The following is a 27,723-nucleotide window of genomic DNA, read 5'->3' on the forward strand; positions in this document are numbered from 1 at the left end:
ACAAACTTTGAAAAGGAAATAACCAAAGAAATGCATCAGGAAGCCTGAATGATCCTGGATGAGGCAACCAAAATTGCACATGAAGGAGTAAATAATATGAACAAAAATGGTCATAAATGCATTAATAAAATTGCTCTTTTAAAAAGAAAATGACAAAACCGCTGATATTTTTCATACCTTTTTACAGGCTTGGGTTTGAAATGTCAGGCTTCTTGTGGAGTAACACAGAGGATCCCCAGAGGGGAGAAAATTGATCAGGAATACACAATAACCTTTAGCTGAGTGGCTCATCATGGAGGGAACCTAAATTCAAAAGTACTTTTCTGTCTTTGCATCATCGCTCCTAAAGAACATAATTTCACATCGGAGACCAACCACCACATTGAACTATTGATTGTAACGTAAACTACCACAGCTGAGTTGAAAGTCAGAACCAAGCAAACCCCATGATGTTCAGATTCTCCATGAATCCGATTTCTAGTTCAGAGATAAACAAAAATCGTATCATAACTTTGCCATGGCCATGCTCCTGGAAAATTATTATTGAAGCCCAATACATTTGGGGAATTCTTGTAAGATTTATATCCTGTATTTTATTCAAGAGTTGAAGGCAACTCTATAGCTCTTTATCCTCCCATCTTCCCCAACACCCCTGTAAAGTAGGTTGGGCTGAGAGAGCGAGCTTCAGGGGACCTGAATTTGGGTCTTCCCAGTATCTGTCCAACACCTAATAATTGTGGAGTTCTTGGTGCTCTGAGCTTGGTGGTTTGCTGGCAGACATTTCATTACCCAACAAGGTGACATCATCAGGTGAAGGAAGGTGGCATTTGCTGCCCCACCAGCATTGATGTTACCTAGCTGGGTAATGAGACGTCTGCAAGCCAACCGCCAAGCTCAGAGTGTACCAAGGACTCCACCATTCAACCCTGAGCTACATCCATTCTCTTCTATGGGAACCTTAACAATTAATGTGATTTATTCCATTTAGGCACTGACTTCAGACTGATTCTGCAGGGTTACATCCCCCTGGCACTCTAATAAGAAAGCTATTGCATTGCACAACCACTGGCTGTGTTCCCACAACACACTAAGCTACACTTCACCCCTTGTGGAAATCCAGATATTATAGTTAAGGGCTCAGTATAGCATGGCAATACAATGTATATATAAAACAGGGGGGGATCCATGCATGCATTTTTTTTTGAGTAAACCATGGTTCGATTAGCCAATTTAGTCACTATTATGAGAACTTGAGGCTGTCAGCTCTTCCTCCAGCTCCTCTCCGTCCCTCAAGGCCCAAAGAGCAAGCAGCCTTCCCAGGCCGCCTTAAATAGCCTTCCGTCGCCCCGGCAACCAGAGAGGCTCAGCCGGCGCTTTGGATTGGCTGGCCGAGGGACGCTGGGCTGGTGGGGCCGGCGTGCGTGCGTGCGTCGCGTCATGTGACCGACTGTCATGGCGGCGCCGCTGCGGCTGGGTCGCGGCATGGGTCCGGTGTGGCGGGCGCTGCAGCAGCGAACCCGGCCGCCGCCGCCGCCGCAGAGGGCCGGCTCCAGCGGCGCGAGGAGCCGCTTGTTCGAGCACGCGCGGGAGGGGTGGGCGTCGTGGCCGCAGCTGGACATGGCGTGGCTGAGCGCGCAGCTGAGCGAGGCCGAGCGGGACTTGGAGGCGCGCAAAGGGCCTCTCAGGGCGCCGGACTTGCGCGAGATTGTAAGCGGGGGTCACCTGGCTTGACTGAACCGGGCGTGGGGGGGGGGGCGCTGGATCTCGGCCTCAGGCCGGGGCTGCCTAGCCCCCACGGGTCGCTTAAAAGGCGCCGTCCCTCTCTCGGCGCTTTTATCCTTCTAGATCAGTGTTTCTCAACCTCGGCAACTTTAAGCCGTGTGGACTTCAACTCCCAGAATTTCCCAGCCAGCCATGCTGGCTGGGGAATTCTGGGAGTTGAAGTCCACACGGCTTAAAGTTGCGGAGGTTGAGAAACACTGATCTAGAAGAATAGCTAAAAGATCAAAGACATTATTTTAGTAATGTGCACAGCCTTATCAAGACAGGGGGTGAGAGATAACAAGATTGTCCATAGCAGTCCAACAATTTGGCTGAAATGCCAGCTGTGATTTACAAACCACAATAGCTGGCTTTATTTTTCTTATTTCTCTCATGCAGTCCTAAGATTCTTGGCGGTTTACAATAATTACCAGTAACACAAACATTTAAATAAAAGTTGCGGTAGGAAATAAAATATGCAAAGTTCTAAAAACATAAACATCGTAAAACAGTCAAAGTAGGTGGCCTGTCCTTCATGGTACGCTCTCCCAAGTTGTCAGTGGTTTCCAGAAGACCATGCCGTGTTGCAGTAAACCAGAACTGAACAGAGTAAAGTAGAGTTGCAGCACCTTTTTTGTGACCTAGAATTTAGTGGGTCAACATATTTTTTCTGTGAATTCCATCCTTATTTGTTAAATCCTTCCATTTTCCCCCTCCAAACTTGAATTGGTTAAAAGCAAATGAGCCCTGCCAGGTGATCAGGTAGTACTTCTGTGGTTTTTAAGAATCTGGAGGTTTGGAAAAGGGTTTTCTGCTTCACTTCTGACATGTAAATTTAGCTAGGGACTTACCTCCCATTGCTTCTGATCTAGCAGAGCTGTAGTGTAACACTCATGCTGCGTTCTCTCCTTTTGACTAATCTGGTTCAACCCTTGCTAGGCTGTTGTAATTTTATTTTTTCCTGTATCCTAACCATCAGGTTACTACCTGGGAGAGATTGAATCAGGTTCAAGAGGAGATTGCAAAACTCACCATTGAAAAAAAAAAAGTGAGCAGAGAAGTGTACAATTTTACGGTGAGTGCCCAAGATATCACTCGGGAAGAACCCCTGAAATTACTACAGAAAATATGCTAAAAAATTAATAAGCTTCTGTATCTAATCCGCAGTACCCAATTTTCTTTTTGTCTGGATTATGATTGCTGGGCACTTCTCATTTTAAAAGAAAGATGGTAGGAATTGGGTCAGTGATTCAAATAGTTTACCCCAAATTTTGGAATGTTAATTGGTTGTATTCTTCTTGTTATAGAGTAGACAAAAATAGCTTTAGATCCTTGGCTGCTTGACATTTAATTACTGGCAATCATTACATTAGTTTGTTTTGTGAATAACCCTCCGCTGTTTTTTCTTTGTAGCAAAGCCATGATGATAGTACTTTACAGACGGTAAGGAAGTTTCATTTCTTTATAGCTATCTTAATCATTTCAACCCATAGCCTTAAACACAGAATTAGCACTTGCTTGATTTGCCAACACGAGACCCTAAAACAGGAGGGCAAGAAGTGTTCAGCGTATCTTTTGCAGCTCCAGAACCCACCAGGTATAGGAGAGCCAAAAATGCTGTTCCTTTTTTGTATTTGTATGCCATCCAGCAGTGTTGAGAGTCAGGTGGCATATTGTTGTAGTTGTTATTTGGGAGAAGGAACAAAAGAAATGTCTCAAGCTTTGCAGATTCGTAAAGCACCTCTTTACGAGGTGCCTCACTCCAAAACAGATCTTAGTTTGGTCCACTCCTGAAACACACAATGCACAGATCCTGGAGATGCCCTCAAGCCAATGGAATTATGCCTTTGTGCCAGAAGAGGTGCCTGCTGGACCACACCAAAGGCTCCACCTTGTCTAGCCATAAGGACAATCATCTTTCAGCACCTGTTTTTTTAATATAATTATTATAATTCATTAAATGTATATGCCACCCGTCTCCCAATGATTCTGGGCGGTTACAGATAAAAGAACAGGAAAAGGAAAAGCATACGACAGTAGACAAAAATGGAGAATATTTTCTGCTTTCTTCCATGCACTCCTCAACATAATTTCCCCTTCTGTCTCTTCTGCCAGCTGCCTGTTTACAACGCCTTGGTGAAAGAGGGGAGGGAAATCCGCCTTCGCCTCAATGCGTTGCGCGAGCTGGAGATTGAGTTGGAAGAAAAATATTATCTGGATGCCCTTAAGCTGCCTAACAGGATTCACCCTGATGTGGTAAAGACTATGAAACAGAGAAGTAAAGTTTGGTATACCTAGGGCTCCAGTGGGTGAGGCTGCCCAAATTTCCTGAACCATTACTATAAAATCCTTGCAGAGCCCTCTGGCTTTAGATTGGCTTAGCTGAGGCCCAGCCCTCTCTTCCCATGTGAAAACTGTGGGGTTTTCTTCTTGATTTGGACAGAAATAACATTCAATTCTGTGCCTTCGCCTCTTCTCTTTCCTTCCCATAGCAATTTGGAGATGAGAATGAACCACGGGTGATGGAGATCATTGGAGAAAAACCAGGTGAGAGGACAACGGCCTGGGCTGCCATTGAGGTATAATTAAGAACCCACTGAAACGTTAAAAGAGATCTCGAGGTGGCTCCATTACAGCTGTTAATATATGTTCTCTTGTGTGCCTTATGGCTTTTTCACTTTTTAATAATGACTATTTTTTTGACATGTTTATCGTTTTATATCCTTGTTGTACGCTGCCCAGAGTAACTTTTTGTGAGATGGGTGGCCGTATAAATTTGATATATAAAATAAATATAATGCCCATTTACAGCCAGGACTGAAAAACAAAACTTGTGTGGTCAACACAACACTGTTATACTTTGAAGTATAATCCTTTTTGCTTCTTTGCTTTGTTTCGGAAACAGAATTTGATTTCAAGGTAAAAGGACACCTAGAAATTGGAGAAAAGCTGGATATTATAAGGCAAAGGTTAGTGTGAAAGATTGCTGTAATCAGAATGTAGGATTCAAACCCATCCTAGCCTTTCCCATCTCACCCCAGTGCATTCCGGCTATTCTGCTAAACAGAAACATGGGAATAGGATGGGTGGAGTTGAATTTCTTTTTAATCAGACTAAAACAAGGCAGTGACTCCCCCTGCGGGCAGAGAAATTACAAGCAGTGATAATTGCATGGTCTCTTTGAATTTCTAAAAACGTATATATTCCCTTTCAGTCATATTTGCTGTGAAATTGGTGTTTTGGGAATAGTGGTACATTTGTTTGCATGCCAAAGGATCCTGGTTCAATTTCTGCCCCCTTTAGGGAAGGTCAGTATAGAATAGTTGGTTTTGGCAGCGTTGGCTTGGAGATTAGTCCCACCATACCTGAAGGACTCCGAGTTGTGGAAACCTGGGATCGCTAATACTGAATAGATTAATTGATGACTATGGAGATTCCTGTTTTCACAGATCTGCAGTTTCAGGTGAAAGTCTGGGGAAATTGTACGGAGGAAGAATGATTTCAGATTCATCAAATGATTTGCTAAGTGGGGCAGGAAGAGTCAGACATGACTTAATGACTGAACAACAACAACACATCAATTTATTTTTATTTCTTGGGCCTTCAAGTCAGTCTTGACTGCTGTGGATTGCCTGGACTAGTCCCTGCAGTTTTCTTGGCAAAATTTTGGAAGTGATTTGTCCTTGCCTACTTCCTAGGGCTGAGAAATTGGGACTGGTCCAAGGTCACCCAGCTGGCTTTGCGCCTAAGGTGGGACTAGAACTCACCATCTCCTGGTTTCTAGCCTAGTGCCTTCACCACTACACCAAACTGGCTGTCTCATCAATAAGACATATTTATGTAGATAAATTTCTTCTCTTAAATCTCCATATTTGCTTTAGTATCCACCTTCACCTCTTTAACCTGTGGTCATTTCTTTCAAAGCAATATCTGGCATAAATTTCTTCAGTAGTTGGTCAGATGAGTGCTTTTAGACTCACTTCGCTCTGATAGCCTGTGGTGCTCTGTTTTTTGCAAATTTGCTCCAGGCCTAGCTGGAGGTCACACTCCAAAGACGGGTGTTAATAACCCAACCTAGCATGTTATCTTATCCACGGGAGTCTCCAAAACACCTGAAAATTTTAGAGGGGGATAGCACAGGGAAATATATTCTCTTTTTCTGCTCCTGCAATGGGAGATGAAGGAGCAGCTCTTGAACTTGCCTTGCGAGTGGTAATTTCTAGAGTTTTATCTAGGTGATTCTGGTGGACTCTGAGACTTGCTTCATGTGTTTAAAAGTGGCATGTTGGTTTAACCACAGCTGGCTGAGTTTAGACATCATAGTAAGCTATAGGCCAGTGTTTCTCAACCTTGGTGCTGGCTGGGGAGTTCTGGGAGTTGAAGTCCACACCTCTTAAACTTGCCAAGGTTGAGAAACACTGCTATAGACTGTAGTTTGCAGCCTTCCATGGCTGAGCTCATGCAACATGAGATGGCTGAACCATGTGACCTTAGCATCTGGGTGAACAGGACTCTGTGATTCATGCACATGCAACGTCCCTCTTGGTTTCTGAGCCGTTATAGTCAGAATTTGTAGTTCCCCATCAGCTGATTAGGAGCAGGGATACATATTTGATGAGACGCCTTTGTGGTTCTTGCTCTGCCACTGGGCATTTTCCAACACCAACTGCCTGATGCTGCTTTATCATCCATTCTGCAAAGCTGCTTGCTGTAGCTTTTTGGCAAACCGCAAAGGGCATGGAAGACAGGTGCTGTTGTGTGGTACAGCACGCACACATACACACCTGGCCTCACAACTACAGTGCCCATCAGGTTAAATGGAGCTGATGGGATAATGATCCATCCTTGCCATGATAATGCCAGGTTAGGAAAGGCTGTATTAAAGGATAATGTAGTTTCATGTTTTGTTCTGTTTGCTTGGCACATTTGATGGACTTGGCTCTTATTTATGGCTTAGGGTCGGGCTAACCCAGCTATTTAAGCTTTTTCACAGTGCTGAAAACAATCCACGGGGTAGCACGACGTGCTAACCCCACCAGCGTTTCCATCATAGACTCAATGTTCCATGTGGTTGTGAGTTCAGGATTTTGTAATGCAACAATTTCTCTCTAGCTGGGCAAAGGTCCTAAACGTCAAACTGTAACATTTTAGTAACGCATTGCCGGAATATCTGTATTGTATGCCTGTTTTTTAAGGTTACCTCCTTGAATATTTCTTGCAAAATTCCATAGCCTGCTGTGGAGAGCTTTATGAAAAAGCAAAGAAAACAGCGCTGGGGATTGTCACCTTTAAAGGAGATGGAAAATAAGATAGAGAAAGTGCAGCACATGATGTCAGTTTTTGACATTGTAGGAGGAGAGTCGTGTTGGTCTATGGAGGCAGAACATCAGAAGTCTGGTAGCACCTTTTGTGACTAACACATTTTATTAAAAGGCAGAAGTTTTCGTGACTTGTAGCTCATAAGAACTTTAAATAAGATTTAATAAAATTGGTTGTCGGAAAAGGTGCTACCAGGCTCCCCCTGGTTTATGTCAGTATTTGGTTAGATCATTTACCAATCAATCTGCATAGCCCATGTTCACAGTACCAGGCATAAAAATCTCAACCAGCTGGTGCAGAACTTGGCCAGGTTTGGCAGCAGGTGTGTGACAATTCCCGATGCTCTTTGCTGTCCTGAAACCTGAAGAGACAAACAGATGGCTTGATCTAAATGTTAGCCCAAAGACAAGGGAGCCCTGCAAGTCAATTTGGCCGCACCCTTAGGAATCGCTTGAACGACTTTTTCTCCCTCCTCCTCTCCACAGGCGCTTATCACATATTTCCGGTTTCCGATCATACTACCTCCGCGGGGCTGGTGCTCTGCTTGAGCAAGCTTTGGTCCAGTTCACTTTCTCCAAGCTGATAAAAAAGGTATTGAATTCTCAAGCGTCTGTTCCTACAGATCAGTGTTTTTCAAACTTGGCTGCTTTAAGAGGTGTGGACTTCAACTCCCAGAGTTCCCCGGCCAGCCATGCTGGCTGGGGAACTCTGGGAGTTGAAGTCCATACCTCTTAAAGCAGCCAAGTTTGAAAAACACTGCTGTAGATGGAAGAGAGCTGGAAAACACAATGACTCTCTGAGATTTTATGCTAGAGTTCTAAGAGTCAGGGAGTTGGATAAAAAGACACAATTGCATGTAGGAGTCCAGTGACTATCCAGTTGAGCAATACAGCAAAATACAGCTTAGCATAGTAAAAAAAAGGTTGGCCGTGAACAGTACCATTCCTATTTTATAGATGGCTTGATCGGTAATGTGGATTGGAAAAGCTGGGAAGCCGCCTTGTAATACTGCAAGTGCCGTGATATTAAAACCCTTTCGTTGGGTGTACAACCAGCGTTCTTTACAAAAAATTCAAAGTGGTCAGCAAATGTGCAACAATGCTGATCTCCCTTCCCCTCCCCTTTGCATTAGGGTCCAGGAGCAAGCCACGAATGGGGGATTTTGCAGGCACTGGGGCAGTCCCTGATGTTCTTTTCTTTTTCCTTCAGGGTTTCATTCCCATGACGGTCCCAGATTTGCTTAAAGGAGCTGTGTTTGTGAGTATCCCACCTTTTGCTCCATTCTGGGCACTCCAAAAGCTCATAAATCATTCTTCCCAGGCATGCCGCTGTGTGCATCATAGAGCTGTTGTCTTCAGCCCAGATGGCTGAAGCATTTGTGGTTTTTGTGAATCGGATCCTACGGAGTGTGTCTTGCATTCTTCCACCTTTATGAGATTAGTAAGATGGGTTGTTGCTTTGTTAAGACGTTGGTAACTAGCAGGGTTCCTGTGGGTGACAGTATGGATGTCCTGAGTAGAAACCTGGAGGAGCTTAAATCAGTGATATGGATTAGGAAGACATGGATTTCGGTCTGGAGCCTGCCCTTAGAAGTTCACTCCCGGTCTTAATCCTTCCTTCTCCCTGCCCGAAATTTCCTCGGTCAACTTACTGTAGTGTCTCCCAACTTGGAAAAGTTCCAGAGGTGCAGAACTCCCCAGCCAGCATGCCCTTGCTGAGAAATCTGGACGTTGAAATCCATGCATTTGGAAGGAACCATAGTGGGGGAATGTGGGCTGAATGCACCTTGTGGTCTCTTTCCTACCCAGGAGTGAACTAGATGCTTCTGGCCCACAAGTTGATTGTTCATTGTGGTGCACTTGACCCTGCTGTCTTCTGTTTATCAGGAAGGCTGTGGCATATTACCTGAAGCCCATTCCTCCCTGGTGTATAGCATAGACCCTTCCCGGTTTGAGGATCTGAACTTGGCAGGAACATCCGAAGTTGGAATTGCAGGTACGGTTGAAATGGTAGAGCCTTCCAGCCTGTGGTCGAGGATGAATTTTGGGGTGATGTGTCTCAGCTTCTTCCTTAAAGTGTTTTCCTGCTTCTTCCCACATTCCCAATATAGGTGATACATTTAGGTTGTTTGTAACTTTCCCTTTTTTTGTTTCTAGTTGTCTTGTTAATGTTTATCCGTTATGTTTTCTAATATTTTGTCTTTCTGGTTACTCTTTTTCAAACTTATAATAAGAATTAAAAATAGCTCACACACTTTTTAAAGTAGTTCCCACAAGGATTTTTTTTTTTAAAAAAACATACATTAAGTTAATGATTCTTTTGTAACATGGATAAAGATATTCTTGAATGAAATGAGAACATTTTGGTCCCTATACCTTAAATCAGTGTTGTGCAAACTTGGCCACTTTAAGATGAGTGGACTTCAACTCCCAGAATTCCCCAGCCAGCCATGCTGGCTGGGGAATTCTGGGAGTTGAAGTCCACTCATCTTAAAGTGCCCAAGTTTGCACAACACTGCCTTAAATAATAACCAGAATTAGGTTACTATATACAGAAAAAATGTTCAGAGAAGACACACTGCTTGCTTAATCAACTGTCTGCCTTTCAGGTTTTATAGATGGTCACTGATGATGTCTTTTAATTACCACATGTTAATAAGAGAGTGACAGCTAAAATAAAGAAATGTTTGATTTAATCAAGCTTTATGATTTCAGTTAAGGTAAACACTCTGTTAATATTGCTGAAGATCTGTGTCCTTGTTAATACAGACTTTTCCCAAACAATGTATAAATCAACCAATATGAATCTTGGTTTAAATCCACTAGTGAAGCTTCCGTGCATTTGTTTATCTCCTGTTAGTGGAGGGAGCTTTTTGGAGAAGACAGGGGCTTTTGAATTACCTGTTGTTGTTCAGTTGTTAAGTCGTGTCCGACTCTTCATGACCCCATGAACCATATTGCGGCAGGCCTTCCTGTCCTTCGCTGCCTCCTGGAGTTTGCTCAGTTTCACGCTCATTGCTTCGGGGATGCTTTCTAACCATCTCATCCTCTGCCTTCCTCTTCTCCTTTTGCCTTCCATCTTTCCCAGCATCAGGGTCTTTTCCAAAGAGTTCTCTCTTCGCATTAGGTGGCCAAAGCATCTGAGCTTGAGCTTCATTATCAATCCTTCCTATGAGCAATCAGGGTTGATTTCCTTTAGGATTGACTGGTTTGACCTCTAGCAGTCCAGGGGACTCTTAAGAGTCTTCTCCAACACCACAGTTCAAAGGCATCAATTCTTTGGCACTCAGCCTTCTTTATAGTCCAGCTCTCACAGCCATACATTACTACTGGAAAAACCATAGCTTTGACTATGCGGATCTTTGTTGGCAAGGTGACGTCTCTGCTTTTTAATATGCTATCTAGGTTTCCCATAGCTTTCCTCCCAAGGAGCAAGCGTCTGTTAATTTCATGGCTGCAGTCTCCGTCTGCGGTGATCTTGGAGCCCAAATAAATGAAGTCTGTTACTGCTTCCATTTCTACCCCTTCTATTTGCCAGGAATTGATGGGTCCACATGCCATGATCTTAGTTTAACCAGTTTCTTAAATTTTATTGATGACTGTTAGCTGCCTTCTGTGCCTAATGAATAGCAAAGGTGAAATACACGTAGAAGGAGTAGATGTGGTAGTCCACCTGTGGAAGAGAAATGTTCAAAACACAGGCATGGGTGGTTAGGAGAGCTGTTTAATTGCAAAATGCATTTTAGTTGTTGAAGATGAGAGGAACAGGAAGAATTCACATTCCTTAATTAAAGAAATCCCATTTCTTCTCTTTCTGTTTTTGGCTTTCACCAGGTTATTTTGCAGACCATGCTGTAGCTCTGAAAGATATGCCAATCAGGTGAGTACTTCACATTTGCGGTACACTCACCTTCAGAGTTGCCATTCCGTGCTGGCTAGATTTTCTAGGTGCTGCAGTTCCAACAGATTTTGTGGGGAAGGTGGGAAGGCCTGATCTGGACTGCCAGCTGATTAATCATCCTTTTTCCTTGGCCAGGATAGTGTGTTCCAGCACCTGCTACCGAGCTGAAACTGAAACTGGCAAGGAACCGTGGGGGCTCTATCGAGTGCACCAGTTCACCAAGGTGAGGCTGGCTTGACCCAGATTTGCCACACTTACCTTAAAGGCAAGGTCTCAGAGTGTAAGACTGAGGGGGAAATGGCACCTTGTAGATTTGGATTATGTAGTTCTGCAGGTACAACAAGGGCCCGGCATCTTCGCTGGATGCAGCCTGAGATTTTTTTAGCTGCTGGCTGCAGGCATGTGTTCAACTCATCAGCTGTGCTTGGAGAAAAATCAAAACGGCCACAAGTGTGGCTCATTGAGGTTTTGAGTCACGGTGGAGGGGAGGTAGTTCAGTGTTGAGAAAAGAAGTAGTCATAAATCAATGGAGGACTCTGTTTCCCGAGACAAAACAAGTGCACCATAAGAGATAGCCAATTCCTGTTGGCTACAGCATTCAGCTTTTGCTGCCAGATTGGGTTTGCTTCAGATTTTTTTTCCCCTCTCCAAAAATGGAGCGATTCTCAAAAAGTTAGGTCAGTGTTTTTCAAATCTGGCAACTTTAAGATGCATGGACTTCAATTCCCAGAATTCCTCAATCGGCATGCTGCCTGGGGAATTCTGGATGTTGAAGTCCACAGATCTTAACGCATGCTATTTGGGGAATTCTGGGAGTTGAAGTCCATACAACTTAAACCATGCTGTCTGGGGAATTCTGGGTGTTGAAGTCCACACATCTGAAAGCTCTAACCCTAACCCTAACCCACAGTTTGAAAAACACTAAATTAGGTCATTCCTTTTCTCCCTTCTCTCTGTCCAGGGATGCCTTTTTTCTTATAAGGTTTTCCTTTTTCTCTTCTCCTCCCTGCATTCCCCCAGGTGGAAATGTTTGGGGTTACTGCCAACGAAACGGGTCTAGAGAGCAATGCCTTGATGGAGGAATTTCTGGCCCTGCAGAAAGAGATTTTCCTCGAGCTGGGCTTACACTACAAGTAAGGAGATGTGCTGGACAGCAGCGATTGCAGGATTTGTCCAGCCCCTTCTGGGAGGTTAGCCAGGGTGGGTGGAGAGTAATGAAGATTATTTGCTGTGAACCCCTCTGCAGTTCCAGGCCTTCCACAAGCCAGTTTTCTAAATCCATTAAGAGTTGCATTAAAATCTACCATAAAGTAAGTCTTGGAGTAGATTAAGGAAGAGGCCTTGGAGTAGATTAAGAAAGAGGTGATGCACAAGGAGAGCCAGTCTGGTGTAGCGCTTAAGGCACCAGGCTAGAAACCAGGAGACAGTGAGTTCTGGTCCTGCTTTAGGCACAAAGCCAGCTGGGTGACCTTGGGCCAGTCCCTCTCTCTCAGCCCCAGGAAGGAGGCCAGGGCAAACCACTTCCAAAATCTTATCACAAAAACTGCAGGGACTTGTCCAGGCAGTCGCCAGAAGTCAAGAATGACTTGAAGGCATGCGCATGCGTACACACACACACAAATATGAACAAGTAAGTCTCTTAAAAAAAAAACCTGGAGAAGGAAGATGCATTTTAAAGCTGAGAGGAGCGTAAGGGAGCCCTGAAGGGTGAGGAAGAAAAACCCACACGGCGAACTAGCCACATAGTTTTAATATATAATGTTGGAGGAGTTCATAGTAACCCGCCATCCAGGAAGCAAAATGGGTAAAGATGGGGCATGGGGGTTCAGGCCCTGCTTGCCACCCCGAGGAGGCTTCAGGGTTTAGCTGGCCCCTTGTGGCTGCTGCGTTCATTCTGACCAGCGTCTCTTTGTGGACAGAGTTCTGGATATGCCCCCACACGAACTGGGCCTGTCTGCCTCCCGGAAATTCGACATTGAGGCCTGGATGCCTGGCCGGAAGCAGTATGGAGAGGTGAGGAGTCGCAAGGCATAGGCTTTGGGGGTTCGTGCGAAGAGTGTCCGCAGGGGATGGTGAAAAAAGTCAAGATGGAGGCCACAAAGTTTTGATCGCACCATTGTGACTGACATCGTAACTTTTTTGACCAACCCCCGGATGCACCCCTGGTTTGCTGTCCATGCTGGAATTGTTGCTGGTCTCCAGCCATTTTCAGCTCACAGCTCTTCTCTAGAGAAGCCACCTGTCTTGCTTTGAATGTGAAAGAGAAGAAAACACAGAATCTGGATTAGATCAAGGCCCGTTTGGGGCCAAAATTTTGTTTCTCACAGTGACCAACCAAATGTCCGGGGGGGGGGTTACAAGCAGGAGATGGAGATCTACCTCTCTCCCCTTCAGCCCCAACCCAGGGCTAACCTGTTATCTGCAAGAGGAATAGCCTTGAGTTTTTATCATCTCAGCCTTGGAAGCAGGGAATGAAACCCCTCATAAACACTTCTGGGCTATATGGGGCAGTCCCGCCTCTCTTTCCTGGACCACGCCAATCCAATTTCATGGCTCCATCAGTGTGTTTCTTTTCAATTTGTCCAACGTGTTCCTTGCCCTCATCCTGTTTCATTCTACCCTTTCCCTGTCTAGATCTCCAGCCTCTCCAATTGCACCGATTTCCAGACCCGGCGGTTGAATATCAAGTACTACGACCAGAATCAGCAGCTCAGTTTTGCACATACTGTAAGCTCAGCCCAGGGAGTCCCTTGGCGGATGTCTCAAGAATAGAGAGGGTGGGGGCTGCAGAGGGAGAACACATCCACGTGATGCCTTTTTTCCCCTCTGTGCAGTCTTAGGGCTGAGTGCTTCTTGCATATGGCTTCCAAACACTCACGATCTGCTTTGTTCCTTGGCAGGTTAATGGAACAGCCTGTGCAATTCCCCGGATGCTCATTGCTATTCTGGAGTCCAACCAACGCAAGGTTTGTTGAGGGAGTATTTTCTTTGCCTGCGTTTCCAGTATAGGGCAGCCTTCCCCAAGCTGGAGCCTTCCAGGTGCCTTGAGACTACAATTCCCAGAATTCCTAGGATATAGTGTGCTTGAAAAACATTCCAGCTTCCTCCCTGTGAAAATAGTAAGGACATTTGCGTGCACATAGCTCTTGTTATATCATACTTCCCTACTTCCTGCTCCGTGGACCTCCGCTCCCAGAGTACAGAGCAAATAGCCAAGCTGGTTGGGGAATTCTGGGAGTTGTAGTCCCAATCCACCTGGAGGTCTGCAGCTTAGGGAAAGCTGTTATATACATCTTAATGAACTCTGGTTGTCTTTGGCACTTGCAGTCCAATTTTTAGCTGCAGGAATAAGTCAGAATTAAGGCTTAAACCCTGCAAAGGACAACTGCAGTCTCAGGAACATCTATGCTGTAAATAAAGCAGAGAGAGGAAGTGAGCCTATGCACCGTGATCATCCTTTTCGGCTTTTGACCCTACCTTCTCCTTTGCCCAGGATGGCAGCGTTGAGATCCCAGCGGTCCTGCAGCCTCTGATGGGCATGGAGATCATCTACAAACCCCTCCACACCCCCTTGAAATACATTGGTCCCAACCAGGCCAAGAAAGACAAACATCTCTAACCCCAGAAAAGCCCTGGAAAAACTAGAATGACCCAGGACCCTCTATCAGGTGCCGGACATTGCTGCCCAATGGGGCAGCCCCTCCTGAACAGAAAGAGCACTTCTACCACGGACTGGTGGTCAGAGATGGCTCTGCCAGTGGCACGTCGTACCTGTTCACACGGTAAAAGTCACAAATGAGGAAAGACATTGGCTTGCTGCAGTTATATTTCTGAGTGCTACCCTTCTGGGTGGTATCAGGACTTAGAGCAGACCAGCTTTCCCCCTTCTGGTGTCCTCCAGATGTCTCCATCAACCCCAGCTGGCAGAGCGTCTTTCCAGTGGAAGTGTCTGTTCAAGGAGCTGCCTGTTCTACACAGGAGGTGTGTCAGTTCTTGCTCGTTCCTCTCCGAAGGATGGAGACCTCTTTCGGGGACTGGGAGGTCCCGGAGACGGGAGCAGGAGGTTTATTTCAGCCTCCGGTTGCTGCTTCCTCAATTCTGCACCCATGTAATTTTTTGTCCTCCGCTGTTTTTGTCCCTTGAAATTCATGGTCTTGTAAATCTCAAACCACTGGGGGCTAGCTTGACCGGGAATGAGTGGGGTAGAAATAACGTATGTAAATAAATAAACAATTGGGGCGATATTTTACCTGGCTTCTGTTGTGGCCTTGAATGAAAAGTATTGCTCTGTCTGCATCCTTTCAAAACTGGTGCCCTCCTGTTTGGGATGGGCCTCCTGGGTTTGTGCCCCCTCTGCCCAGGGCTGGGGTAACTCAGTGATGAAGCCCTGTTCTAGAGGGGCCACCAGCTGCTGGTGGTGAGCAACCCTGCTCTCCTGTGGCTCCAGCTGTCAGGTGGCCTCTCAGGTGCCTGTGAGCCCTGCCCAACAGCTGTCCTATTGCACAAGTTGATTGCACGCCACGGTCCTCCACACGTGACTCTGAAACAAAGCCCTGCCACAAAAGAAGAGGGGCCAGGAGATAAAAAGAAAGGTCAACCGGTGGAGCTAGCCATGGTAAGTCAAGGGGGGAGGGCAGGCTGCCATGGAAACGGCTCTTCTGTTTAGTTTGTGTGGAGCAAAGGGGGGGCCTGTATAAGTTGAGAAGAATAAGTGGGCCAGGGGATGTTGAAAATGCTGACGTGATGGGCGCCTGCAGGTGTGTGTAGTTACCACGGGGGGGGGGTTGGGTAGAGGTGCTGGGCCCATTATTTCCCATAAAGGACGGTTTCAGCTCCGTTGTGTGCTTTGGGAGCAGAACAACCTTCTGGTTCTCTGTGATCCTGAGTGTAAAGGGAAGGAAAATAGGACGTCGATTTTTCAGTGAAAGCCGTGGAGCTGAATGAATCCTGTTTCCTTCACGGAAGTGAGAAGCGATTTTGTTTCTAACTGCAACTGTAGTTCAAGACCCTCGCCGTGCTGAGTCTCATTTCTGACACTTAATCGCCTCCTCCCATAATCACGATTTGGCTGGTCTGCCTTGGGCCATGTTATTCTCATTGGGAAAATGGGGCAGGCGGAGTCTCTCCAGGAAATTGGGCAACCAAGTTCAATTGGGTCTGATGTCGTAATTGTATTTTAAGTTTCTGAGATTAGAGTGTGTGCTCAGTTGTGTAACCTAACGCCAAGTAGATTTACTCAAATCCCTCTGAGTTTAGGCAGCATTTCCAAATAGTTGCTGACTGATTGCCACTTCAGGCAGTAATTCTGTGCGCTAATTGAGTGGGGCAATGCCTCGTTGAGCTTAATGCAACTTAGCCTATTTTAACATCATGCGCTTAATACGCATTACAAGCTTGGGACGCATTCATTCTGAAAGCATTGTGCACATTTCCCCGGCACTTGGTATCTTTCCTCCTCTCCCCCCTTATAGTTCTGGGGTTGTATAAAATGATCCCGCTCCCTTCCAGCTGGAGGGAGGCAGTGCTAAATCGTGCATGAATTCTATAACCATCAGATAGGGGCTTTTAAAAGGGGGGGGGGTCTCATTAGCACACGGGTAAAGAGGCCCCCCCCAACCTTCTGTTAGGAGCAGGTGACATCACTTCCTCCCCAGCCTTCCTACTTAGCATTCCTCCGCCCTTTCTCCAAAGTCTCAGATGCGTCTCTCTTCAGTTTCCCATGCAAATAAGTCCTTCGAGTCCAACATCCAAGGACATTTGCTCGCCGCATCAACAGCAGACCTTCCTTTGCTCTGGGTTCTGCCCCATCTTTGAGTCTTTCCCACTCTTCTCTGATCTCATTTTCTTTCCTCATAAAACCAACCAGCACAAGAGGGACAGAGAGGCAGCCTTCTCAGGATCTGAGCTATGCTTTCCCAAACAGCTTCTTTTCTGCTCTTTTTCCTCTGCCAAGGTAAGTCTGGAGGGTGGTTTCAGTCTCTTCCCTTTCCCACCAGCCCTCCATTCCTGAGAGAGAAGCAAGTAAATTTTCCCCTAGCTTTGGATCCTCCAAAGTTCCACTTTTTAAATTCTTTCAATAGGGCTCTATTAAGCACTTAAGCAGCCTCACCAGGGCACAGCCCACCTACAACATTTCTTCTTTAACTTAAAATGCAGATAAGTGAAACAGCTTTATGTTCTCCGGTGATGTCCTTGGTTGGGGTGTTGAATCTGGTTTTTGGAACAGTAGCTGAGGGTCTTTCCTGCTGTTTCTCCCACCTCCCCAGGAAGCTCGTGATTTTGCCTGAATGTAGCAAAACAGGAAAAGGGGCTTCTCAGAATCGATGGCCAGTCATTCTTTTGAGATTTTTGTACTTGGAGGAAAGGGGAGTGTAACCTGTGAACGTATTCGGTTGGTGGTTAGAGTAAAATATGCCTTATATCAGCTTTTCCCAATCTGTTACCTTCCCACTGTGGGACTGCAAATCTTACATCCTCAAATACACTGATTTGGGCTTATAGGAGTTGGAGTCCAATCTACCTGAAGGCCAGGATACTGAGGACAATTTGCTTCTTTCATTCAAACAAAAACAACAAAAAGAGTAATTCTGAATAGCTTTTAAGCTAGGAGTTCATTATGGGCTTCTTCTTGAAATCTTTCTGCCGGAGTGATCCTCAGCATCGGTCAATCTCCCCAGATGCATTTTTTAAAAAAATCCTCTCCATTTTTCCAAGCCACCCCTTTGTTCCCTCTGTTGGGAAGGCTCTTTTTCAAGAGAGACGTGCCTTTTTAACATGCCATGTGGTGTATGACAGTAACAAGCTGTTATACCTGCAGTCGTTTTTCCCGTTCAGCTAAAAGAACTATGAGTTCGGATTCGGGTTTCGTCCGGACGAAGGCAGAGTCATGCTCGGCCAGCGCTGCGCAAATAATGGTCTTGGGAACTTGGGCGGAATTCCAACCCTCTGAGAATTTCAGCACCATGGAGAGCGGTGCCTTTTTTGTCCCAAGAAGGCTGAGACTTCAATCCTGTCCCTTTTCGTGCATGGATGCTATCCAGGCAATTTTTAAAGCATGCACCCCTCCCCTTTTCTGTTCCTGAAATACTTGGATTGTGTTCACGGGCTTGCTGTTTAATTTCTGGCAACAAATGAGCTGCGTTGTGGGCAATGTCTTGTACTGGTTAGTTGTGGCAGGGAGAGGGGGCAGTGTGGTGTACCGGTTATTTGCCTGGACCCACCATTCTTAAATAATTGGCATCCCACCTCAGTCATAAATTGTTTTTAGACTAAATCAGGATTTCTAGGAAACAGATTAATTTTTTTAAAAATAGTTGGGTCATTGCTCCTCTGTGTCTTTAGTTTTAGACAGTTGCTACTGTCTAAAGTGTTTTGCTAAACACTTTAAACCTGCATGTCATAATAAACAGAAAGGATGACTGTGTTTTATAATTCCCTGTTGGTGTTATTGGTATTACTTATATCATAAGGGGAATTAACTTTGCATTTTCAGGTTTTTTGTTTTTGTTTTCTTTTTCTGATGCTTCCAGTGTGCCCTACTGGGCATCTCCTTCCCAAAAGCTGACTTGTTGCCATGATATCACTTGTTAAAAAAATTTAAAATCAGTAATTAATAAATAAATGGCATTGTGGTAGATCTGACTGCCCAGATCTGTCCTCCTCATCCTTGCTCTAAAGCAAAGACTTGAAGATTGAGAGACCGAATGGGATTAGTTGACTTCACACCCAGTCTTGGATAAATTCTTTTTTGACGGATACTTGGCTAAGGCAATTTCTTTCATTGCACTGAACAACAGACTCTACGGCTATTCATCCCAACTGGAAAATAGGTACCAACAACAGAAAGAATATTTATTTATTCTTCAGTCCACATGGAGTAGTTCATTAGAGCTTAACTGAAAAAGATGGCCCCTAAGAGCAGCCTTGTTCTGCCAGTGGTTTGTTCACCAACTGAAATGAGCTGCAGATTAGCTCCTGGTTGTGCTCCATCATTATACCTTTCACAAAGCTTAGGGTGTCCAAATCTGCAACTACCTTACCTCCACCTTGCTCAAAAACTCTATCACTGGAATTGACAACTGTACCCTAGGAAAAATTGAACTGGAAACCTGAACAGACACCTCCTACCTGCAGCCTGAAAAACTCAGCCCTGTCTGCAATACCAAGCAACCTCTTCATAGGCTCTCACAGAGATGGATCTGCCCCTCGCTAGTATAATTGTGGCTCTCTGTAGAGGTAGAGGATGTTCTCCACTGTATTCTTATCCACGGCGCACAAGTTGTTTTGCGTAGCACAGAACGGGCCTTTCAGCAGATTGCAGAGAGCAACCAGACTAAAGGGAGTATTAACACCTCAACCTCGCATACAGAGAAAGTTCCCATCTGCTCTGCCCACAAGATCTCAACACCCTAAAACCCATGATGTCATTTTGAATCAGATTCTTTTTTCTCTACTCTTTAGGGGGTGGCCGAGAATTTCTGGGCAAGTTTTCCTTTGAGAGAACTTGATGGAAGGTGTTTTGTGCAAGGAGGTTTTGAGTAGAGAACCTGTGTGTGGAGCTGAACAAGTTGTTTAGCGTCTCTAACTAAGTCACCAGTGGGACCGCAATCTTCTACTCTCTCCATGTTAGAGTTTACTTTAGCTTCTACCAGCTCGTTGCCATGCAGATATCTTAATTTACCTGTGCTTGAAACAATAGTCTAGACTTGTACAAGCTACCTATTCAACCTTAAGTTTTTTAGATTAAGCATTTTCCCTACTCCTGGGAAAACATTAAAGCTACATGCTGCTGGCATTCCAAAATTACAACTTTACTAGACTACATCTCAGAACATTTTAAATCTTCTTATTCCTTCCTGGCCTACCGGTGGGACAGTCTTAAAAAAAGTAGGACATTTCTTAATTACCCATCAATCAACTGTTTGTATCCGAAAGGACTCTTCCCAATAGCCCTCATTCACTTTCATGATGGGCCACCATTAATGCAAAATATGTGCTATGGTTTCCCTGCAAGCAACTGAATTTAGGGATGGGAAAAAAGAGGATTTGTTGGAAGGTGGTTGTGTTTTAAAGACAAGAGATCTTCTCCATTTGTCCTATTTCTTTCACCCAGCTTAGGTCCTTCACCAAGTCCAGCTGGAAAGAATGGGTCACTTGAGAGTGTGATGCGTTGAAGCCATTGCACTCTTCTTTTACTCTTTGTATGGTTGCCTCCTCTGACCCACAGCAGGTGATCATGCCAGGAAGGGTTGTCATGATTAAAGGTTACTTCACTTCTCTACTCCTCCTGACCAACTAGTTCTGAAGGTTTTTGTTTCTTTTTGGTAGACTCGGAATACCGATAAACATTCCGAGATGAAGATGACTTTTTCTTCCTAATCTTTGATTTAAAAAATAAATGGAATGACTGGGATGATGTTTTGGGCAGTGAATTTCTTGGGCCACATCAGAACTGTGGGGGCTGACCTTCTGGAAGTTTGGACGATCGGCTCAGGGGTTCAAAAGCAGCGACTGGAGCCGCTGGCTGTTACATAATTTGAATTCCTTGTTTTCTGTTTTGGTTCCAGTACTTGGGTTGGGAAATACAGGACCCTTCGGCCAGCATTCAGCCAGCTGGAGGGGCAATCTCAGTGGTTAGAACTTAATGCTCTACGGGCAGAGGTTCCCCGGCGCTTATCCTCACATCTGCAATTCTAAAACTGTTGCAAGCACAGATTCCAAAGAGCTGGAAAGGGTCAGGGAACTGACTCCATGCCAAGCCAATCAGATATTCCTCTAATTTGGCATCCAGTCTATAAGAGCTGTGATGCCCACAGGTTATTTAGGAGACAGCAGTGCTGATGAGCTCCGGGTTTTTCATTCGGGCTGGGACTGAGCTCCTCACTGAATAAGGGCATAGGGAAAAAAACCATTCCAATCTCATCTAAAACAGTGAAGAGGAGGAACCAGCAGCACGACACGTTTAGAAGGAAACAGGGTTAATTGGGGCTGGGGGTGGAGAGAGAGGTAGCTGCCTCCATTACATGATTGATGTTTTCTGCTTGTTCTGGGTTTTTCTTTTCTTTTTCTTTTTTCTTTTACTGTTGTTGTGCAGTATCTGGCATTATGTAATAGTCTTATGTAAGCAGGATTGACACACCTGAAAAACTTAGTCCTCCTCTTGGTTTTCCCCAGCTATTAGATTCTCATCTCTCCATGCCAGGGGACAGAGGAGGAACTCCTGGGAGTGATTCATCCCATAATTACAACCTTTTCTGGCACAGACCCCCTTTGGCATGGATGGAATCACTTGGTCCTTGACGGTGGCTTATTTGAAAAGCCAACAGTGGATCTCTAAAGGGGACTACAAAGGGTGTGCGCGTGTGTCACACTTTTAATATTATTCACTGTTCTTCCAACTGGAGACAAACTTTTGCTGACCACCTGCCAGCATTTCCTTGAGCAGCAACTGCCCAGATGTAGCAGCTGGAAGCGTTTCCTGGGATGGAGATACGAACACAGGGAATGTTTCATCTGTCCCGTTTCTGTGCTTTTGCTGCTGCTAAAAAGCCTAGGAAGGCAGCTCTGAGGAGAAAAGGGAAAGTTGGCAACCCAAGCTGGAGATGGAGTGAGATGGTCCCCATCACGGAGGAACCTCCTATTTTAAATCAGAGCTTGCTTTGGTTTTCCTGATACAAGACAGCTACAAAACAAACGGGCAGTTTCTTTTTCTCAAGCAACAGCACAGGATGTCCCTGGCTTAACAATTGGAGTGTGTCACTGAGCCATAATGGAGATCCTTTCACAGTCCCTGAACAGCTGTCTCTTCCCTCGACCAACAGATGCCGCTCCGTAGGCCACGCTCTTGCCAAATTAAAAGAAAGCGAGAGAGAAAAATACATACAGCATCACCTGGACAGATATTACACCACCGGCGTCTGCCCCCTCCATCAGGCCTGATGAACGTTTGGAGCTCTGATGCCATGCAAAACGGACAGGGTTGGCTTTTCAGAAGTCAACCCTCTTCGAGTCTGCTTTTACTTTGCCTTTTAAAGGGCATCTCTTCACAGAAAGCAATTTTGCATGCCTTCTCCTATGAAAAGCTGTTTACATTGACTAGGGTGATTACACAATAAATCTAAATAAGACCATTCAAGAGCAGCTCAGGGTCAAACACAGCACCCTGGGGAAGCAGGTGCAGAGCCCAGAAGTCTGTTCCATCTTTGCCAGTTGCACCATAATGAAGTTTAGGGAAGTTTCGTAGGCCGAAAGCAAACCGCAAAGGTACCTCTGGGGGACTTGCTTAAAGGGAACACAACCTCTTTATATCTGCTCCCTCGCCAACTAAATTTAAAAGCCTAAATCCCACCTCCACTTCAAGCAAAGTCATATTCCCGTTTCACAAAGAGGAACATGAGAATATTAGGGCAGTTGTGAGTACAAACTCTAGCAAGGTCATCAAGCAGCCTGCTTTGCTGCTGAAATTTAGGTGTGTGTAAATATTTGGCAAAGTATAATGGTTTCTCTTCTTCTTTTTTTCCAGCACTTTCACTGCCCTTACCTACTCAGCTGTCAAAGGAAGATGAAAAGGTAATGGAAAAGGCAGAGGAGAGCGAGTGGAGAGTATATAGATATATTGATTGATTATGTGCCATCAAGTTGTTTTCAACTCTTAGCAACTACATAGATTTTCTCCATGACGATCTGCCCCTAACCTGTTCTTTCATGTCTCCCAATGGTGCACTCATCACCACTGTAACTGAGTCCATCCATCTTGCTGCTGCTCATCTTCTTCTTCTCTTTCCTTCAGATAGATAGATAGATAGATAGAGATATACAGAGGGAGAGAGGGAGAGAGGAAGAGGAAGAGGAAGAGGAAGAGGGAGAAGTCACCTATATTGTTAGAAAGAAACAGACCAGAAAGCTAAAATTAAATCTTTGATGGAGGAATATCATATTCCTATGTTTTAGCAGGAGGATAGAAAAGCTAGGACTGTAACAGGCATGATTTTTCAGGAACTGGGCTCAACTTCAAAGAATTACCCAATGCCCCCTTGTGTTATAATGTGGTACAATGAGTGTCAAAGGCAAGTGGTGTGCAATACAGGGTGCAATGAAGCAAGAGAGAAGGGATTTATTTATTCCTTTGCCCGGCTAACGGTACGAAACAGTGTTTCTCAACCTTGGAAGATTGAAGATGGGTGGACTTCAGCTCCCAGAATTCTCACATCTTAAAGTTGTCAAGGCTGAGAAACACTGGTATAAGACATTCCAGTCATCATCATTTCTGGAATGAGATGTGGATAAACATTCTCCCCTTCCGTTTTATTCCCTTTCTCCATGCTGAGGACTAAGGCTGCAATTATTTCCACTCTCCATTTAACCAGACCTTCAGGATAGAACAGGGGAAAAAAACATGACTTTAAATTATAATAGAAGAGGAGTTGGGAGAGATGAACTTTGTATGGGGGGGGGGGTTGTTGGTAGGTCTGCAACAGGCAAAGCTTGTCCCATGATGTCAGGGTGTGTCTCCTTTGATCGTTGAAAGCTGCAGAGCTTTTGAAGCTCCAGGAACTTCACTTGGGTGGGAAAAGAGTCAAGAGAAGATCTCCATTCCACTGCTACATTAGGACAAAAAGCTGGAAAAAGAGACCCTTGCCATCTGAAACAGCTTCCACCACTAAACTGTCTTCTTCTGGTTTTCTGGCCAGGTTATTAAGTGCATCTCCGAAATCTTAGCAGACACCCTTTCCAGACCCAGCCCAATCCCAGTGACCAGTGAATGCATGAAGATCCTGAGGGAGGGTAAGTGGTGATTTGGGGGTGAGCAGGGTTCTTTGTGAAAGAAACTGAATTTCAGTGGAGACATTGGCGGAGGGAGCCAAACTCAGAAGATGTCTGGTAGCACCTTTTGAGACTAGCAAATTGGATTCAAAAGCAGCTGCAGCTCATGAAAGGTCCTGCCTTGAAACCAATTTGCTAGTCTCAAAAGGTGCGACTGGACTCTTTCTGAACGATCTCAAGGCTCTGCGGGCAGAGCAGGTTCTGCTCAATTCCCACTGCGGATGAAACGCTTCCCTTGCTTGCTCCCAGCCAGGAGGTGACACCTGAACTTGGAAAGCAACCAGGGATTAATAGAGAAGGGTCGGCTGCCATTCCTGGCCCTGATCCACCCTTCTCTTCTACCTGCTGTAGCAGTTGACAAGCAGGGCAGAAGAGCACCAGAATGTAAGGGTACTGTAATACCTGGAAGCTTGGATTGTCCCCAAGTGAGGGTCCTGGGTAATTATCCCCTGAGGAGCACGTCCAAGTGGAAGCCTCAGAACCAGAAGCATCCGAAGTTGCCACCGATCTGTCCTATTGATAGTGACCATTATGGTCACTACGTGCCAAAATGGGACGATTCTTAAACCAATGGGGGAATAGCCCAATGAATGGGATTGAATTAATCAGATTTAAATTGAAAAACAACATGAAATGCTAGCATGAAATCCTACATGATGATGATGTAGGGAGCAGGTCAAAAACTATGTTAGTCCCATTATCATCATCATGAGGTGGAGCCTTCCTGCATACTACTCAAAAGCCAACCTGGATTTCCCTTAATTAGGTGCTTAGAACTCCTATCGCACCAGCCAAATTTAATTTTAACGGAACTGGTAGTCCAACTTTGAAAATCCCTTGCACTGGGTTGTCCTGCTTTCCAGTGTCTCCCACACTGCGCACTGTGAATTGCTTGCATTACATGTGCACACATGCATTGAGATGGTTAACCTGGGCTCCATTTCAGATGAGAGAGTCCTCGCGATGCTTCACCATCAGCATCTGCTGACGGAGTTGGAGGAACTTACCCATCAAGGTCAGTGGCTCCCTTCTCGAATTCAATTCTTTGCTAGGTGGAGGGTGAGGGGCAGCTCCTGAGTTGGGGCCCCTTTTAGGATGCCATCTTGGGCCCACTCATGCCTGGGTGTCTCGGGGGGGTGGGCACTCAGGAGCTGCAGTTTGGACCACCATCTTTCTTCTTCTGGAAAAAAAACCAATTGGATGTTCCAATGGACAACTTTTTTTAAAAGGTGGTCGCCAGAAAAATATGGGCCCATTGAAACGTCATTTCTGATACTTTGCCTTTTGGGAAAGCAGAGGAGAGGGCTGCAACCCTTCTTGCCAAGCACTCCAAAATGGGCAGGTTGGCAGTGGTGTTTCTTCTAAGAGTCATCCTCAATGACATGGGGCTTGGTGTTTATTTGACCATGCTCCTAAATGGCAGCAGGGCTGTTTGAGAGCATGTTGTGAAATTGCTGTGCCGAAACAGCAAATAGATGGGGGGGGGGGGAACTCTGCAAGCAGGTGCAAACATGACAAATGTTTTCAGAGGTAGAGCATTTGTTTCCTTTGAGGGGCATATTTTGCTCCTTCTCCCAAAATGCATCTGATTGCTTTCTGATAATTTCTTCCATTCATTTCCCAGAAAATGCAAAGCATCGCCTGGACGAGGGAAGTAACCACAATGCTTGGGAAGAAGAGCAGCAAGGAGAAATCAAGAAGAAGGATGAGCCTGCCCGGCAGAAAGAAGCTGCCCATGAGAAGATGGAAGAGCACGCTGAAGAAAGGAAAAAAGAAGAGGAGGAGGAGATGAACAAGTATGAGAAAACTAAAAACACAAAAGAGAAAATCAAGGTCTCCCAAGGGGAGGATCTTCAGGAGACTTTGGAGGAACAGGCTGAAGAGGAGCAGCAGGAGGAGAAAGAAATAAAGAAGAGGAGCTCCTCAGAGACATGGTCTTCAAAGGAAAATTTTGGCCACATCAAGAAGAGAGGTCCTAGGCAGCCCAAAATCAGAAAGGGAATGCTGGAGGAAGATGAAGAAGGCTGGAACAGACATGAAATGATCAAGAGACGCCTTAGGTTGGGTGAGGAAGAGAATGATGACACCTCAGAAGAGGAGCAAAAGAAATACCATCATGGAGGATATCATGATCATGAGAATTGGGAGGAAGAGGAGAAAAGATTTGATATGGCTAAGAGAGTGGCTGAGAAGGCTAGTGATGAGGAGACAGCCCAGTTTGAAGAAGAAGAGAAAGAGAAAGGTCTTAAAAATTCCAACTCCAAGGCCCACCTCCATAAAGACTGGAAGCCATGGCAGGAAGAAGCAGAGGAGGAGGAGAACCACAGCAAGATGAGACATGGCCACCACCATAAATCAGTTGGCTTGGACCTCAGGAAGAGACATTGGAAGGATGAAGTTTATCTGAATGGTAGACACCATGATCCTGATGAGGATGAGGAAGAAAAGGAAGCCAGCCAGAGTAAGGTCAGTGTCAAAACAGAGTCACTTTGCAGGACCTATCAGCTGGTTTGATGAAAAAAAAAACTTCAGTTTTGATGGTTTCTGCTTTCAAAAGCTAAGGAGGGAAAAGGGGGAATTTGTGAGTAGCTGGGAATATCAGGGAGGAGGTGAAGATCTAGGCTTCTAAAAAGTTATGTGTTTTCTCCTAGATATGGATATGTTAGGGGCTAATTGCCAAAGCTCCTTTGTCCTCATCACCATCTGTGATGGCAGTTGTCCATTGTAGGTTACAAGGCCCCATCAAGTGACTGTATAAACAGGAATTTATGTAAAGGCCAAATCGGATCCCAGCAGGCGTGATCTGGCCCTTGATCAATCAGTGTCAAGCTGACTCTCTTAGCAAAAGTACAATCAGTATGATGGCACTAGCATCGGGAGTTGAGAAACTCTTGGAGTGAATTATTGTGAATTTCTGGAAGTGACCCATTTGTGGGGCCCTGAGGAGACTTATTTCTTGCTAAGCAGTATCCTGACATCATCTCTTTCGAAGATGGCTTACAATGCCCTTCACCCTCCCAAAACATTTCCCCCCAGTTTGGAAATGGCGGGCCAGTCTCACATTTCTCGGCAACAACCATCCGGGCTGGGGAATTGTGGGAGTGGAAGTCCACACCTCTGGAGGACATCCTGGATGGAGAAGACTGAAATCAGGCCCCAGCTGGGTTGCTCCCCCCTTTTTTAACCCAACTTTTTCTTGGGGGCTGTTTTTGTCTTTAGGCTCAGGAGCTGGAGAAACTGGAAGAGATTGAACGGGAGCTGAAGTGGGCTGCCGACAAGCTAGAAGAACTGAAGAGGGGGTAAATCCTTCAGCCGTCTCAGGAGCTGGGGAGGGTGGGAAAAATCAAAGGAACAGCAGCTCTCTATTAACTTCCTATCAACAGCAGAACTCTATTAGCCTTCTATCAGTCCCCCCTCCTTTCTCTATAACCCCTCTGTTCAGCTTGGCTTTAGACTGTTAATGAAGTGGCTTACGATAACGGTAATAAATGTCCACCTGGTCAGCATTTTGCCACAAAGCAGGGAGTCACTTACTTCCCGTGTAAAGAGCTGGCTCTGGCCACAGGGGACTGTTCTAGGAACACTTTGTTCCAAGCCTATGCTTTCCCGTTGACCGCTGTTCTCCAATCTCTGCTTGCTACTCCAGGGTTAGAGACAAAGACTTTAGAGGGCTGGTGAATAAGTTTGCATTACGGCCTTTCTACGTTGCAATTTTTGGCATGGTCAAACAACAAGCCTGTCGTTCCTGTGTTGTGTATCAAGATAAAAATATTGGTTAAATCAGTGTTTTTTCACACTTGGCCACTTTAAGGTGTGTGGACTTCAACTCCCAGAATTCCCCAGCCAGCATGGCTGGCTGGGGAATTCTGGGAGTTGAAGTCCACACACCTTAAAGTGGCCAAGTGTGAAAAAACACTGGGT

General features: G+C 45.3%; 2 protein-coding genes and 1 pseudogene across 2 annotated transcripts; 2 read left to right on the top strand and 1 right to left on the bottom strand.

Annotated features, from left to right (window-relative positions):
- The first annotated feature begins 1,432 nt into the window (after positions 1-1,432).
- SARS2 (seryl-tRNA synthetase 2, mitochondrial) lies at positions 1,433-15,244 on the top strand. The gene is made up of 16 exons (XM_088139797.1): positions 1,433-1,707; positions 2,741-2,836; positions 3,175-3,204; positions 3,877-4,017; positions 4,254-4,308; positions 4,667-4,730; positions 7,566-7,671; positions 8,290-8,337; positions 8,967-9,075; positions 10,914-10,959; positions 11,116-11,203; positions 12,001-12,113; positions 12,900-12,993; positions 13,615-13,707; positions 13,881-13,946; positions 14,474-15,244. The coding sequence occupies exons 1-16, from the start codon at positions 1,453-1,455 to the stop codon at positions 14,597-14,599; spliced, it is 1,530 nt and encodes a 509-aa protein (XP_087995923.1). The 5' UTR covers positions 1,433-1,452; the 3' UTR covers positions 14,600-15,244.
- A 1,428-nt stretch (positions 15,245-16,672) lies between these two features.
- On the top strand, positions 16,673-27,601 carry CCER2 (coiled-coil glutamate rich protein 2). Its single transcript, XM_007436109.3, has 6 exons — positions 16,673-16,933; positions 22,502-22,548; positions 23,670-23,763; positions 24,749-24,817; positions 25,427-26,268; positions 27,022-27,601. The coding sequence occupies exons 1-6, from the start codon at positions 16,888-16,890 to the stop codon at positions 27,103-27,105; spliced, it is 1,182 nt and encodes a 393-aa protein (XP_007436171.1). The 5' UTR covers positions 16,673-16,887; the 3' UTR covers positions 27,106-27,601.
- On the bottom strand, positions 18,865-19,399 carry LOC148216097 (iron-sulfur cluster assembly 2 homolog, mitochondrial pseudogene; annotated as a pseudogene).
- Positions 27,602-27,723: the final 122 nt, after the last annotated feature.

Source organism: Python bivittatus, unplaced genomic scaffold (assembly GCF_059951505.1).
Source record: "Python bivittatus isolate LINGU-HERP-01145 unplaced genomic scaffold, Pbiv_v1 ctg000310_np1212, whole genome shotgun sequence".
NCBI lineage: Eukaryota > Metazoa > Chordata > Lepidosauria > Squamata > Pythonidae > Python > Python bivittatus.